The 16,444-nt window shown below is 48.2% G+C and overlaps 1 protein-coding gene across 1 annotated transcript in view; it reads left to right on the top strand.

Moving 5' to 3' along the window:
• The window catches only part of Pkd1l3 (polycystin 1 like 3, transient receptor potential channel interacting), a 52,112-nt gene that overhangs the window by 8,042 nt on the left and 27,626 nt on the right, over positions 1-16,444 (top strand). Inside the window, exons 5-15 of the mRNA XM_052166357.1 lie at positions 812-2,002; positions 4,356-4,490; positions 5,949-6,125; positions 8,409-8,536; positions 8,626-8,752; positions 9,371-9,499; positions 9,960-10,191; positions 11,933-12,126; positions 12,735-12,965; positions 14,396-14,497; positions 14,763-14,941. Of these exons, the coding sequence (XP_052022317.1) occupies positions 812-2,002; positions 4,356-4,490; positions 5,949-6,125; positions 8,409-8,536; positions 8,626-8,752; positions 9,371-9,499; positions 9,960-10,191; positions 11,933-12,126; positions 12,735-12,965; positions 14,396-14,497; positions 14,763-14,941 (2,825 nt within the window). The remainder of the gene's footprint in view (positions 1-811; positions 2,003-4,355; positions 4,491-5,948; positions 6,126-8,408; positions 8,537-8,625; positions 8,753-9,370; positions 9,500-9,959; positions 10,192-11,932; positions 12,127-12,734; positions 12,966-14,395; positions 14,498-14,762; positions 14,942-16,444) is intronic.

The raw sequence follows: 16,444 nt of genomic DNA, 5'->3' as shown, positions 1-16,444 counted from the left end.
GTTTCCGCGCTCCCTTCAGAGTCTACATGGCGACCTGTTGGGACCTATCTAAAATGCTGTGTCTTTGGTTCCATGTCAACTGGAGAAGTGTCTCTAGCAATATATAAAAAGATAAAGATGAAGTGAAGTTCCCTTCTCAGCATTTTCCAAGCTGACAGCCATAGAAACACTGCCCGACGGAGGGACCGTGATGCCTGAACTGCCACATCTGCCCCCTCAGTGCTCCAGTTCTTTGTCCCTTCCTGTCCTGTCTGACCTCAGCACTGGAGTCATCCACTCTGCTCAGTCCATGCCATCCCCCACCGCCTTTCTTTTCTGGCCTCCTACTTCCTCACCCAGCACACACACAGCAAGCTTTGGCCCCTCAGATGCCCTCAGACATGTTGGCAGAGCCCACTTTTTCCCCTGTACTCTCTCTCACATCTGAGAGCTAGTCTGAAGCACAGCCTTCCTCTCCCACCTGTTTGCCTAAATGTTTCCTTCACAGCATATATTAAATACCTGCGCTGTTCATCTCCATTCCCATGAAGGCCCTAGGATGCCTGACACTAGACTGATTTTGCTCAAATTCCCAGTTCTCCAGAACACAGCCTAGCACAGAGAAAGTGTTTGATAAGTTATTAAATGTTGGGCAATAAATCCACTGTCCTCAACGCGTGAAATCATGTTCTCTCAGAGGAGTTCGACAGCAGTATGCAGGCTGTGTCCTAAAGAACACAGGTCCCAAAGGGAAGACAGAATACTGCCCCAGTGCTACTATGCTTGATAAAATAAGATTCAGCCTCTTCATTTAAATGGTTTTATCTTTTAGTCTGAAACTCAGTGCTTTCCCATCGACCCAGTTTCTTCAGTACCTCCAAAAGCCACACACAAGATGGCAATCGCATCGCCAACTAGAAGTTCACAGGTGACATCAGTAATAATTGCATCCAGCAGCAGCACACCACAGGCTACAATAGACACATCCACAACCAGCAGCCCATTGCGGGTGATATCACAGACCCCTACATCCAGAAGCCCACCACGGGTGACAACAGCCACATCTGCATCCAACAGCATTATACCACAGGTGACATCAGACACACCTGCATCCAACAGCAGCCCACCACAGGTGACATCAGACACATCTGCATCCAGCAGTCCACTACAGGTGACATCAGACACACCTGCATCCAACAGCAGCCCACCACAGGTGACATCAGACACACTTGCATCCAACAGCAGCATATCACAGGTGACAACAGACACACCTGCATCCAACAGCAGCATATCACAGGTGACAACAGACACACCTGCATCCAACAGCAGTGTACCACAGGTGACATCAGACACACCTGCATCCAACAGCAGTGTACCACAGGTGACATCAGACACACCTGCATCCAACAGCAGTGTACCACAGGTGACATCAGACACACCTGCATCCAACAGCAGTGTACCACAGGTGACATCAGACACACCTGCATCCAACAGCAGTGTACCACAGGTGACATCAGACACACCTGCATCCAACAGCAGTGTACCACAGGTGACATCAGACACACCTGCATCCAACAGCAGCCCACCACAGGTGACAACAGACACACCTGCATCCAACAGCAGTGTACCACAGGTGACATCAGACACACCTGCATCCAACAGCAGTGTACCACAGGTGACATCAGACACACCTGCATCCAACAGCAGCATATCACAGGTGACAACAGACACTCCTGCATCCATAAGCAGCCCACCACAGGTGACAGCAGACACACCTACATCCAGCAGACCACCACAGGTGACAACAGCCACATCTGCATCCAGCAGCCCACCACAGGTGATGTCAGATACAACAGTACCAAACAGCCCACCGTTGCCTGTGATAACAGCAGTCACCAGGCCTGAATCCACAATACCAGTTGGAAGATCTTTGGCAGACATCACTACAAACACACAGGAAGACTCTTCCCCAGGAGTCACCTCTACCCATTCACAGACGTCATTTCCGAGTTCAACCAGTCAGGTAAGTCTGGAAAGCAGAAGATAACTGGGTAGCTTCATGACACTGAAAAAGCACTTACAGGTCTGAGGATGTGGCTGAGTAGTAAAACACTAGCCTAGCATGTGTATGACCCAGGTTCAGTCATCAGTGTTGAAAAAAAAAAGTCATGAAAAGAGCACGTGTGTCCTATCACGACATCCCCAGGGCTACGACTTTAAACAGAAGATGGTTACCCTCTTACCTCCCAGGAGAACTGTACACTAAATCAAAATGAACTGAGCCCAAGGCACTCTCTCCCAGTGGGCTGAGTGCACACTTCAGATCTTGATGGCTCATTTTGACCTAGGACTCATCTGTTCACCATTGGGTGCTGAAGGACATCTGCTAGCCTGCCCCACTGTACCAGAGGTAAAGCCACTGAGGCAAGGCGACTGGCAAGAATCCCATGCTCACTCCTGGTAAAAGTCCAAACCCTCTTCATATGCAGCCTGGCACATTCTCATTAAACATCCTATTTGCTCTGCAATGGAAGCTACAGATTCGCATTCGTCCCAGCATCGTCTCCCACCAGGGAAGGACCAGCCCGCATTAGCTTAACCTAAGAATGGAGTTTGGTTTGCTTCCTTGAATAAAAAGAAGCTAGAAATGTAGAATGAATGTCCAGCAGGTGTTTATAGATAAATGTCTAGAGCTGTTAAGAGAAAGACACTGATGTTGCCTGACTCAAGATATGTGTGCAACAGTGAAAAAAATTAGACACAGGCAAGTGATGTAGCAGACACCTTTATCCCAGTACTCAGCAGGCTGAGGCAGGAGGATTGTAAATTTAAGGCCAGCCTGGGCTACATAAATATTAAGATATGCCACAGTGTGGCCCAGGTTTCACTCTGGGTTCTAAAATACCAAATGAGGAGTATGTCTCCACAGCTGCCTATAGCTAGGATCAGAAAGCCCAGCTTCTAGTGGACCATGGAGTGGCAGCTACAGCTCACCCCTACATCATCATCTTATTTGCACCTCAGTCAAAGCCACAACACAGTGGGTCTTAGTCTAGGTACTTCTATAAGTGACCTCTCCCAGGAAGTCAGGAATAACCTATTGAACCATGCAACCCATGAGGATGGTGGGCTGAAGAGGTGGTCTAGCTTATGACAGCTTGACACAAGCTAGAGTCGTCTGAAAGGACAGAACCTCAACTGAGAAAATGCCTCCATAAGACCCAGCTATAAGGCATTGATCAGAGATTGATAGGGGAGGGTCCAGCACGTTGTGGGCGGTGCCACCACTGGGCTGACAGTCCCGGGTTCTATGAGAAAGCAGGATGAGCGAGCCATGCTGAACAAGCCAGTATGCTGCGGCATTTAATGGCCTCTGCACCAGCTCCTGCCTCCAGGTTTGAACTCCTGTTTCAGTTCCCATCCTGGCTTCCTTCAGTGATGGACTGCGATGTGGAAGTGTCAGCCTTTCCTCCTCAAATTGTTTGTCTGGCATGTGTGTCACCACAGCGATAGAATCCCTCACTGAGACAGATGGGATTGTGACCCATTGAGTACGCTGTGCTCATCTAACCCAGCACCCACAGAGCACACTGGGGACTTGGTCAATGTCTCCTGAGGACACGTGAGATGTGCAGCTGTACTCCAGAATTCAAACAAGGGACTCACTGAGCTTCCATGGGGATGAGTAAAGGCTTCAGCTCACCCCCACTTCGACTTCAAGTGTCGAAGCCTCAGAAGCTTTGGTCTTGCTTTTTCTGTCCGGGAAGTGTTTGACACTCCGCCTCCTGCTCCAAAGGTTTTCCCCTTTTGAACACAAACTCTTTTCCCATTGTTGAGCCTTGAGCTCAGAGTCTAGTATTTCTAGGTTAGCTCTCTGCGAACTCCTTCCTATAATCCTACCAGCATCCTCATCTGCCTTTATCCTGTTTGTCCCATAAGATTCCTACTCATCTTCCCTATGTATCAAGGCAGGGAAAATCAGTTCCACCCGCCAGCAGGGATTCTGCCTAAAGTAACAGCACTTTTGGAGCCTGTAGTTCATGAAACCTAGAATACTATCCTCGACCAGTGTTCATTAACATGGTATACCAAATTCCAAATGCATGAAAATAATTCTGTATAAATAATTTTTGATAAAGTATTATCTTTTAAGTTTCTATTACCTTCATATGTCTGTGTGTTTGGGAGTGTGGGTATGCCCACGCCATGTCACTCACGTGGAGGTCAGGGAACAACTCTTAGGAATCAGTTCTGCCCTTCCATCCCGTGGGTTCCAGGGATCCAACTGGGGTCCTTCAGTCTTAGCTGTAAGTGCCCTTTACCTACTGAGCCATCTCTCCAGCCTGAAAAAAAAAAAAAAAACCTTTTCTTCCCAGTCGGTCATAGATGAGACATCAGGGAAACTGATCCCAGCAATTCCTGATTTTCAAGCTCACGGTGAATTCCAGAAAGCTTGCGCCATCCTCCAGAGACTGAGAGACTCCCTGCCAGCGTCTCCCACCGCAGCTCAGGTAAGCCGAGAGGAGAAGGTGACACAGCAACAGGAAGGGAAGGGAAAATGTGGAGGTCGTGCGCCCTGTAGAACTGGGCATCATGGAGGTACCTGACAGGAACAGAGCTGAGTATTTTCAAGTCTGAAACGAGTGTGTTGACAGGCAGTAGCGTTCTCAGAGTCACGGTTTGTGACACATAGCTTGCTGTAGATACAGGGGGATGGTCTTGGGACAGGCGTCAAAATCAGTCTGCTCCTGGCTTTTCGGTTTTCTGCATCCGTGCTTGATGATGTCACTTCCTCATAGCCATAAGGCTGCTTCTTATTCATAAAAAGGTGGTAGCGTAAGAAATTCTATGTTCCTTTGTCTATTTTACCACAATAAGCATGTCTATGTGCCAGACCCTCCCACATCAATCGTTAGTCAATAAAATGCCATATAGACTTGCCTACAGACCAATCTTACAAAGGCATTTTCTCAGTTGAGAGCCCCTATTTCTCATTACCTCTAGCTTGTATCGAGTTGACAACCAATCAACCAGCCAGCAGGAAAAGAGGCATTGTACTGATTTCTTAGGAGGCTGGGCCTCCCTCTCTGAGCTTGGGCATTTGTAGCTGTGTTTATGACTTTGTTTCTTGGTCCTGAATGTGTATTCCGCCATTGAGATGCGCCCCTCCCCTTCAGTCCTCCTCTGGACTGCTCTGTGCTCTCCCCCCTCCTTCCACTCCTCCCCTCCCATGTTAGAGACCTTCATTGTTGAGGCTAACTGTTGTTATCCTCCCCCATAGGTGGTACACAATCATATATTTTCCTTGCCTGCCCAATGGTGATGTTGCCTTTCATAAAATACATCTGAACTGTATAACCGATATTGATCGGTTATACAGTTATTGATATACAGTTATTGATATATTGATATACAGTTATTGATATATTGATATTGATATTGTATAACCGATATTGATCAGCCCCTGTGGGGCTGGGGAAATAACTCAGTTGGTGAAGTGCCTGTGCACAAGCTTGAGACTCCGAGGACACATCTGCAGCATCCTTGTAAGAGCCAGGCGTGGCCCTGCCTGGCTGGAAACCTACGGATGGAGAGGTGGAGAGGAGGGGAGCCTTAGAGTCTGCGGGTCAGCTAGTCTAACGAGTTAGTGAGCTCCAGGTTCGATGAGAGGCCCTGTCTCAAAAGAGCGTGGCAGAGAGTAACAGACGAAGAGACGGGACATCAGTCTGGCCTCTACATGCACATACATACACACGAATATGTGCATGCACCACACACACACACACAGTCATACATGGAAGGAGGGAAGGAAGAAGAAAGAAGGGAAGGAAGGAAGGAGGGATGGTGGGAAAGGAGGGAGGGGTAGGAAAGAACGTGCTTTTGTGTGGACTGTGCTGCTTATAAGAAGATACAAATAAATCTGAAAGCGTCGCAAGCAGCCACATGCGTCCCCGTTCTGACATCCCCAGCTCAGCGTGGCCAGTTTCCTCATTGACCTGAGCGAGCAGCTGCTGACGCTCCCGTTTCAGAAGAACAACAGTTGGAGCTTTCAAACTCCGGCAGTCAGCTGCCCCTTCCAGGCTCTTGGAAGTATACTGACAATCAAGAAAAACAGTCACCAGATGGTTCAGCAAGACACTGAGCAGGTGGGTGTGCGGTGTGCAGGTGGCCGGCTCTGCCAGGATCTCTCTCTCTCTCTCTCTCTCTCTCTCTCTCTCTCTCTCACGCACGCACGCACGCACGCACGCACACACACACACACACACACACACATTCAGTCCTACAGCCTCTGCCCAGGCTTCAAAAGAGAATTCAGCTGGTCTCTGGTCTCTTTCTCCAGCCCACCAGTGGGCAGAGAATGCTGAGTGCTTGCTTCACTTTACAATCAGCTGAAACTGACTTAGCAAAGCATGCCATAAACCCTCAGTGGGAGAGTCAACACCCCTAGGTCTTAGGAAAATGCAAAGGTGCCAGATATAGTGGTGCGCACCAGTACTCATGAGGCTGAGACGGGAGGAGAGCAACTTCAAGGCCAGCCTGGGCTGCAGAGCAAGGCATGGTTGGCAGGAAAAGCATGGGAAGGAAGGAAAAAAGAGGGTGATAGCAATTCACACCAAAAAAGATGGGCAAGACAGGTGTGGCCGCTTGTGTCTGTGATATCAACACTCAAAAGGCAGGGCAGGTTCAGGGGCAGAGGCAGAGGCAGGTGAACATGAAGGGTTCAAGGTTATTCTCAGCAGAATACTGAGTTTGAGGCCAGCCTGAGATATGTGAGACTCTTTTTTTTTTAAGTCAACATGAGAGAGAGAGAGAGAGAGAGAGAGAGAGAGAGAGAGAGAGACCCAATAATAGTAAGGAGGCTGAGAAATTGCAACCATTGTAAATTGTGTTGTGAAATAATGTAGCAGTCCCACAAATGTTAGAAATAGACTGGTCCTGTCTCCTAGCAACTCTGCTAAAAGCAAGTCCACACAAAGACACGTTCAAACGTTCAAACGCAGATCTCTCATATAGAAAAAGAGCCCAAAGTGGAAAACAGCGCGACTGTGCATGATCTGGAGAGTGGATAAATTAAACACAGCATGCTCACAAAGACAATTTAGCCACATGAAGGAAATAAGTACAGACACATGCTACAGCATGAGTTACCCTCAGGACGACATGTCACACAAAAGGCTGTTTACTGTAGTTCACCTTGTGAAATGTCCAGAAGCATCAGATCTGTGGAAGGCGGACTCAACCAGTTTATTTTAGGGGATTAAATTTAAAAGCTGAATGTGGTAGTGGTTTCCTATGTAGATGTAAAATGTCTGAGTCTGAGTAGGTGGTTTTTTACCACGTTTGGAAGTTTCCTCTCAATAGGGCTGTTTTCAGATCCTCATCCTCGTGCTGAGGCTGTAGTTCAGCTGGCGAAGCCCTTGCCTATGCTGCAGAGTGCTTCTGTTCCATCCACAGCACCCCACAGCCAGAGCATACACTACATTTGGGATTGGCACAGGGGGATTGGAAATTCAAAGTGATGTTTGGCTATAGAGTGAGTTTGAGGTCAGCCTGGGATACCAGTGACCTCGCCCCCTCCCCCCACACACACACTCCCAAAGAAGCAACTAACTCTAGGGAATTGAGGAAAATGCATATTAAGTCTGAACAAAAGCTCCTCACACTAAACCATCCATGAGGCTGATAAACTGATCAGAACGTCAGTGATTTCGGAGAGTTCAGAATGGTACAAGTTCAGAGACAAATCATCTGGAGCCATCAGCAGTCCTCTAAATAGCCATTTGTTGTCTGTATGTGACCTAGCATCTAGGTGACCATTGGGTAAATCCTTTGAAATGTCCCCGAAAGACACCTAACTCCCACTAACCAAAAAGTCAAGAATGCTATCAAAGAGCATCTGAGACCCATAGACTAGAGTCCTCCAGCTTCTTTAACCCACCCTACCCAATGTTCCCACCCATGTGTTTGAAAACCACCTTGTTTAAGACTTCATTTGTTCTATCACTATTGAAAACCTCAGGAAACTCTTACCGAGATGGAACATGGAATTTGGATAACCTGAGTCTGTGTCCTGGACCCTGATCACTTGTAGTGAGCTCCAAAATAGACTCTCTCATCCTCTTTGAGATAAAAATGGTGTCTCTCACCACCATGGGCCAAGAAAGAAAGGGGGGGGGGAGAAAGAAAGAAAGAAAGAAAGAAAGAAAGAAAGAAAGAAAGAAAGAAAGAAAGAAATTAATTCCTTTGGCTACCCCTCTTAGTTCATGCAAAGATGTTAGACTCTGAATACTTCTATGAGATTTCCAAGTCCACTCCAGTCCTGTCCCCTTTCTTCATGCCACTATCAAAATCCCTGCCCTGCTTGTAGCCCTAACAGAACCGTGTCACTCACAGTCCACAGATCACAAGGACTCTTGCTCCAAATGCAGGTTGAAGACGTGCTGGAGACATCCTTGATGGCCCTGGGGGAGATCCACAGAGCATTTTGCCAACAGAGTTTGTGCCCTCAGTCGGCAGTGACCCTGGCCTCTCCCACTGCTACCCTGGTGTTGAGCAGGTTAACGGGCTAGAGGGCTGGGGATGTTTCATTTTGATTTTGACCTGTAGAGGGCATTCAGAAAGTGATGTGCATTCAAACCCTTTCAGCCAAAATGCGTCGACATTGCCCCTGAGCACCTACACTCTGGGTGAGCCTGCGCCCTTGAGGTTGGCCTTCCCATCCGCAGAAGCGCTGAAGGAGCTCTTGGAAAAACACCCAGGAGTGAACCTTCAAGTGAGTGTGAACCGGACTGAGATGGGAATGAAGTGGTGTGCGATGGCCGTGTGGTGCTGTAGGGGGAGAAAATGCATTGCAGCTGGGCAAGACGAGGAAAGACCATGGGTGTAATTTATCCTTCATTCTGAGAGGAGAACAGCCTCTCAGAAATGATCTGGGGGTGGGGTGGGGCGGGGCAGAGAAATGGCTCGGGGGTTAAGAGCACTACTGACTGCTCTTCCAAATGTTGAGTTCAAATCCCAGCAACCACATGGTGGCTCACAACCATCTGTCATGAGATCTGATGCCCTCTTCTGGAGAGGCTGAAGATAGCTACAGTGTACTTATATATAATAAATACATCTTTAAAAAAAAAATGAACTAGGGGATGGGGAGGTGGCTCAGTGGGTGAGAACACATGTTGTGTCAATAAGAGGACCCGAGTTTGAATCCCCAGCACCCTTATAAGTGTGGGCATGGGAGTGTGTGCATTACAATGTTTGACATCCCTTCACCTAACATGCATTGAGGAATCCCAGCATTTAATTTATAACTGCTACGATGTGATCCATTCGGGTCTCCGTTATGAACAATCTGGCTGGCAGTTGGAGGGACTGGAATGTGCTTCCTCTGCAGGTAACAGGTCTGGCTTTCAACCCTTTCGAGAGCTCAGATGACAGGAATATTGTTGGAAGCATTGGCAATGTGCTGCTGAGCTCTGCTCATCAGGCGATCGGCGTCCACGACTTAATAGAAGACATTGAGGTACAAGCATCTCCATGGAAACAGGACATGCTGGGGTAGAGGATGGGAAGATACAACAACTTAGCGATTTCCATACATGTTGGCGCTAAGAACATGACACATGTGTTAATGCCAGCACTTGGGAGGCAGAGGCAAGCAATTTCTGTGGGTTCAAGGCCAGCTAGGTTGCATAGTGAGCCCTCTATGCCAGAAAGGCTACGCAGTGAGACCCTGTCTTACAAAAAGAGAGATGTGTGGCAGGCCTTGTATTTTGTTACACATCTCAGGAACCTTCACAAAGACACAGACCTAACTCAATCCCAGGAGAAGCCGTTTAAGACTGTGCAGCCTCCACTAATGCTGGCTTTGTCCTGCCTACTAAGGCCCAGTGAAGTAGCCTCAGGAATTCCATTACCTCATCACTGCAAGGAAAACAGAAAGGCCTATCTTAACCTAGAGGGTTTACTGTCTCCCTTTCTAGATTGTGCTCTGGAGAAATGCCAGCATGGAGACCCAGCCCACCAGCCTCAACACAAGTACAGACCGTTTCACAATCTCTGTGAACGTCACTTCCTTGGAGAAAACCCTCATTGTGACTGTCCAGCCCGAAAGTCCCCTCCTAATGACACTCCACCTGGGCTTCCAGGACCAGCCAGATCACACTCATTTCTACCTCAACATCAGCCTGCCGAGGAGTCAGGTGTGGCAGAAAGGTAACTGTTGGCCATCTGATGTCTTCAGGGGTGTAGCTCTGTGGTAGGACATGTGTCTAGTATGACAGGGCCAGTGTACCACTAAGATGGCTGATGATGTTTTTCAAGCTGTGTGTATAACCGGGGCAGGGTGTGTGGAGGAGTCAGGGAGTGTCAAACACCTCCATCAACTACTTTTATACTTTATTCTTTGAAGTGAGGTGTCTCAATCAGACCCAGTGCTTGCCAAGATGTTCTGTCCTGGTAGCCCTCTTCCGTAGGAATCCCGCTTCCTTCCAAGGCTGGGCTTAGGGGCAAGTTGCCATACCCACCCAGCATTTATGCAGCTTCTGGGGATCTGAACTCTGAGCCTCTTGCTTACAAGGGAAGCACTTCACTTCAACTGCTGAGCTAATGCTAAGCCATTTTTTTTAAAGTAAATGTTTTATGTAGCCCAAAATAGCCTCAAACTCACCACATAGCCAAGGCTGATGCTGAACTTCTGATCCTCCTGTCTCCATCTCTCAAGTGCTAGTATTTGTACCACTGTGATGGGTTTATTGTATTTGTACCATTGTGGTGGGTTTATTGGTGCTAAGGATCTAACCCAGGTCTTCATATGTACTACACAAGCACTTTATCACTGAGATGCTTTTCCCACGGTCTTAGCATCCTCTTGCTGTGAACGACCTCAGCAATGCTTATAAAAGAAAGCATTTAGTTGGAGCTGGCTTCCGGTTTCAGACATGTAGTTCATTATCATCATAGCAGGGAGCATGGCAGTTTACAGGCAGACATGGTGCTGGAGAAGTAGCCGAGAGTTCTTCATCCAGATCCACAGACAGCTTGGAGAGAGAGAGACTGGGCCTGGCTTTGGCTTTTAAAACATCAAAGCCCATTCCAGTGACACACCCCCACCAATGATGAAGGCCACACTTCCTAATCCTTCTCAAGTAATGCCAGTCCCTGATGGCCAAGCGTTCAAATATATGAGCCTATATGGGCCATTCTTATTCAAACAACCACACAGCCCGTGTGTGATGGTTTCTTTTTTCTAGAACTCATAGTGCGTTCCAATTCATTAGGCCTAAATGTGCATGTCTCAAAAGAAAATTATTCCTGTGGCAGTCTGAATATGCTGTGGCCCATGGGAAGTGCTATCATTAGGAGACGTGGCCTTGTTGGAGTAGGTGTGGCCTTGCTGGAGTAGGTGTGGCCTTGCTGGAGTAGGTGTGGCTTTGCTGGAGTAGGTGTGGCCTTGCTAGAGTGGGTGTGGCCTTGCTGGAGTAGGTGTGGCCTTGTTGGAGAAAGTCCTTCACTGTCTGAGTAGGCTTTGAGGTCCTATGCTCAAACTCCACCTAGTGGAGAAATCAGTCTCTCCTGGTTGCTTTCAGATCAGGATATAGAACTCTCGGCTATCTCTCCAGCACCATGTCTGCCTGCAGTCTGCCGTGCTTCCTGCCATTATGATAATGGGCTGAACCCCTGCACTGTGAGTCAGCCCCAGTGAAATGTTGTCCTTTATAAGAGTTTCCTTGGTCATGGAGTCTCTTCGCAGCGATAGGAACCCTAACTAGACAATTCCTTTTCTGGATTATGTATGGTGCCGAGTTCAAGATGGGTCACTGGTCCCTTTTGCACATTTCTGGTGCTGGACTCACAGCCTCATTTGTGAGATAATAGTAGTGAGTGATAGTGGTTGTGGGTCTGAGGGGGTCTTAGCCCACTGGGAATATAATGCAGCATTCTTCTTTGTCCTAAGATGAGGAGTACACGTGGGTGCTGACACCGGAGAGCCTGTGGTATGGGACTGGCACCTACTACATAATGGCCGTAGAGAATAAAAGTGCAGAGACCACACAGCGCACACCTGTCCCGGTCTCAGTGGTCACAGCTGTCACCCAGTGCTATTTCTGGGACCGATACAACAGGACATGGAAGAGCGATGGATGCCAAGTAAGGGGCGGGGGCTCTCTGAGACCTCCGCTGCACCCCTCCCCCTTCCATTTTGGGGATAGGCCAGAAACAACACCAATCTGAAGGGTAGCAAATCAGCCTGGGACCACAATGGAAGGTGGCCGGTGGTAGCGGGGCAGGTATATCTCTAGAACAGCTGCCGGGCTGTGCTTTTCTAATTCCCATTGTGACGCAGCTTCAGGCAGTGACAGTGCTGGGCACAGAGTGACAGCTGATAGATAAAAGATAGAAAGCAAATGTGGAAGCTGTGTGCTAAATATCCTGCAGCTCAAAACGAAACAAGCCTCCTGCTACACAAAAGAAAACTCTTTCCAGTTGGGAGTATGTTATAGGCAGGAGGCGGAGAGTTAAGAGCGTCCCCTGCTCTTTCAGAGGATCGAACGTCAGTTCCCTGGACCCACACGGTGGATCTCAGCCACCACCTGTCACTCTAGCTCCAGGAGATCCACCACCTTCTTCTGGCACACACACACACACACACACACACACACACACACACACACACACACGGCTACCTGTGTCTCCATTCTCTGCTTGTCACTCCTTGTCCCTCTAAATTACATTTCGGGTCTTCAATCGACTTCCAGGTGGGTCCGAAGAGCACCATTTTAAAGACACAGTGTCTCTGTGACCACTTGACCTTCTTCAGCAGTGACTTCTTCATCGTGCCCAGGACGGTGGATGTAGAAAACACCATCAAACTGCTTCTTCACGTGACCAACAACCCTGTCGGGGTGGTGTTGCTGGCCAGCCTTCTGGGATTCTATATCCTCTTAGCTCTGTGGGCTTGGAGGAAGGATCAAGCAGATATGCAGAAGGTGAGAAGGCTTGGTCCCCAAAGGCCACAGTGCATTGACGATGTCACGCTAGTTAGGGAGGTAGAGACTGTGGGCCAAGGGCAGAGAAAGCTCAGTGTTACTGTATTAAATCTCTCTGCATGCCTACTCTCTCAAAACAAAGAGGGGGTTTTTAGTTTGTTTGTTTGGTTTGGTTTTGGTTTGCTTTGGTTTTGGTGCTAAGGTAGGATCTTCACAGGAGTCATGCAAATTAGAAATACACCAGAAAATATCTGTCATAGGAGCTTAACTGAAATCAGGCCCATATTTATCTCACCTCGTATACTATACAAAGCTATGCTGAGTCAATTTGTAATTAAATGTAGCTGTGGTATACAGGAAACTAGCAAGAAATTGTTTTCTGGGGCTGACAAGATGGCTCAGGGCAAAAGCACTTGCCACCAAGCCTGCTGACCTGAGTTCAATCCCCAGGAGGCACGTGTTGGAAGGAGAGAGTGACAAGTTGCCCTCTGACCTCCACTTGTGTGTCATGGCACACCTGTGCCCAGATACTGCACACACATAAAGAAATGCTAAAGTTTTTTAAAGTTAAAGACAAGATACTGTCCCCGCACCTGACCCCCAAAATCTGTCCCCCAAAACCACATTGTATAGCTCAGGCTGGCCTTGATATAACGTAATCCTCAAGTGCTAAAACTACACATGGGAGCCACCATACTTGGCTAGGTTAAAAAAAAAAAATTAGACAAGGTCCCATAGTACAATTCCGACTAGCCTGAGACTCAGAACATAGCACAGGCTAGCCTCAAGCCCACAGAGATCCTCCTTACTCTGCCTTTCAGATGCCACCACACCTAGCTAAGACCAAAAAAAAAAAAAAAAAAAAGCAGTAAAATTCTTGGGCAGCTTTTTCCCGATATTTTTTTTTGTTTTATTTTGTGTTATTCTTTTCTTCCAGGCCTTACACATGCTAGGCAAGGGCTCTACCATAGCTACAGGTCCACCTCTTCTTGTTTATACTTGAAGTTTTAGAGGAGGAATATGCATTTCTTATTGTCCTGGATGAAGTGTTGCCAGCTTTAGTAAATAAAAAGCAAGACAGCAATTTAATTTGCATTTTGTAAAAACAGCAGGTGAATCTTTAGCAGGCCCATGGCCTTTAGTGTTTACCTGAACCCCAGTTTCCCTGGGTATCCTCTGCCCTGTGCGCTCCTCCTTCCTGAGTGCAATGGGGGTGGGGCCTGATGGAGTCAGCTGATCCTGGGATGCTTTCATTTAGATACAGAGCCTGGAGTTTCATCCCTCTGCCCTCTGCCCTCTGGTCACTTTGCTGACACCACCTCCCCCTGCTTCCCAGTGGGGTCCCAAAAGTGCCACAGGGAAGCCTCTCCCGGGCTGGGGCTGTCCTGAGGAGAGACCCTGCAGGCTCGTGGCTTCTGCTCTTCCTGCAGGTGAAGGTCACAGTCCTGGCTGACAATGACCCCAGCTCTGCATTCCACTACCTCATCCAGGTCTGCACCGGGTATCGAAGGAGAGCTGCGACAACATCCAAGGTCAGCGGCGCCCGAGCCCATTACTGTGCCCATTACTGTGTCTTCTGCAAAGTGTGTCCAGCATGCACTAACCTGACCTTATCTTGGTGTCCAATAATGCTTTAAAAGGGAACGCCAGGATTGGAACTGCCCAGGCCTACTGTGGTATATGAGGAACCCTCTGGACTTGCCTCACATCTAATGGATGCTTCCTTCCGCTTAAGAACAAAGCCAAAGGCCCCGTGTTTCCGCGCCTCGTATTCCATCTTTCCTCATTGTATCTTAGGTCGCTATCACTCTCTATGGCTCAGAGGGGCACAGCGAACCCCACCACCTTTGTGACCCCGAGAAGACAGTGTTTGAGCGTGGAGCGCTGGATGTTTTCCTTCTTTCCACCGGGTCCTGGCTGGGGGACCTGCATGGCCTTCGGCTGTGGCATGACAATTCTGGCGACAGCCCTTCCTGGTGAGTGCCTGCCCCGGGCTGCCTCACTCATCTTTTTCCTTTATTTTTTTTGTTTTCTTTTTCACATTGATTTATGTTGAATGCACACACTGCTCACACATGTATGGAGGTTAAAGGACAATATGAGAATCAATTCTCCCCTTTCCACCATACTGGTTCTGGAGTTGTTATAATTGGATGTGCGGGCATCCAAGCTTTGCTAAACCATCTATGGAGCAGAGGAAGAACAGATTCAATCCAATTCCTCAGGACCCTAAGATTTTCAGAACAGTAAACTAGCATTTGCCACCACTTCTGGTCACCAGCAGCACCGATGCTGAGAACTGACTTTTCCATTCTGCAATGAAAATCCAAGATGGCTTCTTCTTCTTCCAATACAGCACTGCCCTGAACACCTGTTGAGTGCCACCCTCTTCGTCCAGGGCCTTGGCTAAGTCTTCTGGATCCTCTTCTGCATCTTCTACATTAGTCATGGCCCTTCCCTTTGCACTGCCATGTCAGGAGCAGCTTCTTGCTGTAAACCACAATGCCAGCCTGCCAGCCTTGACCACTCCTGCTACTGTAGGACCTTGGGAAGCCTTCAGAGAACTGAAGAGAGTTACAGTGTTGCTTGGCTCCTGTTTTGGGAACTTTGTAACTTATCTGATGTTGCTCAGAACACAAAAACTTACTCTGTTATCATTTGGTTTTATCATTTGGTTTTTTTCAAGACAGGGTTTCTCTGTGTAGCCCTGGCTGTCCTGAAACTCACTCTGTAGACCAAGCTGGCCTCGAACTCAGAAATCCGCCTGCCTCTGCCTCCCAGAGTGCTGGGATTACAGGTGTGCGCCACTACCTGGCTTAGGGTGGTTGATCTTAATTTCCTTCCAGACCTTTTCCTTCGTCTTCTCAAGTTGGCTGCATGTGGGCCCACGGGCACCAGCGCTCCGCCTGTCTCAGCACTGAATGAATGCCTTCCCCACTGAGCCTTATCATTCCTGGTTCTTGATTTAAAGAAAGAGGCCGAAAGATTCTGACTTGAACATTTAGAAGCCATTGTAGAGTCACTAACTGGCCAAATTTCAATATTTGATCATTGTGCCTCAAAGAATAGAGAGACCCAAAGAGGTGGAGAGAACTGTGAGAGGGGCTAGTCGGTGGAATGGTCAGAATGAACACGATAGTGACTAATTAAGCTCGCCATCTCATACACAAGCTGTGGTTTGCGGCACCCTACAGCACTTACAGACCGAGCATCAGAAGGCCCTAATCTCTGTGCACTGTGACACACCTCTGAGCAGGGCCAAGGGCTCTGTGTGCTGTTCATTTGCTCATCTATATTTTAGAGAAAAAGCTATCTATATTTTAGATTAAAAAGCTACAGCACTGCAGCTGAGGGGTGGGGAAGGTGGCTCCGTGGCTAAAGGACTTGCCATGCAAGTGCAATGACCCCGAGTTTGCGTCCCCCAACCCACATATAGCCAGGTGTATGAGATGGCGTTTGTCTTCCCTGAACTCCTCTAG

The sequence above is a fragment of the Apodemus sylvaticus genome, chromosome 21 (assembly GCF_947179515.1).
Source record: "Apodemus sylvaticus chromosome 21, mApoSyl1.1, whole genome shotgun sequence".
NCBI lineage: Eukaryota > Metazoa > Chordata > Mammalia > Rodentia > Muridae > Apodemus > Apodemus sylvaticus.
Note: the sequence above shows the minus strand (reverse complement) of the source record. Positions and strands in the feature narration are given on the sequence as shown.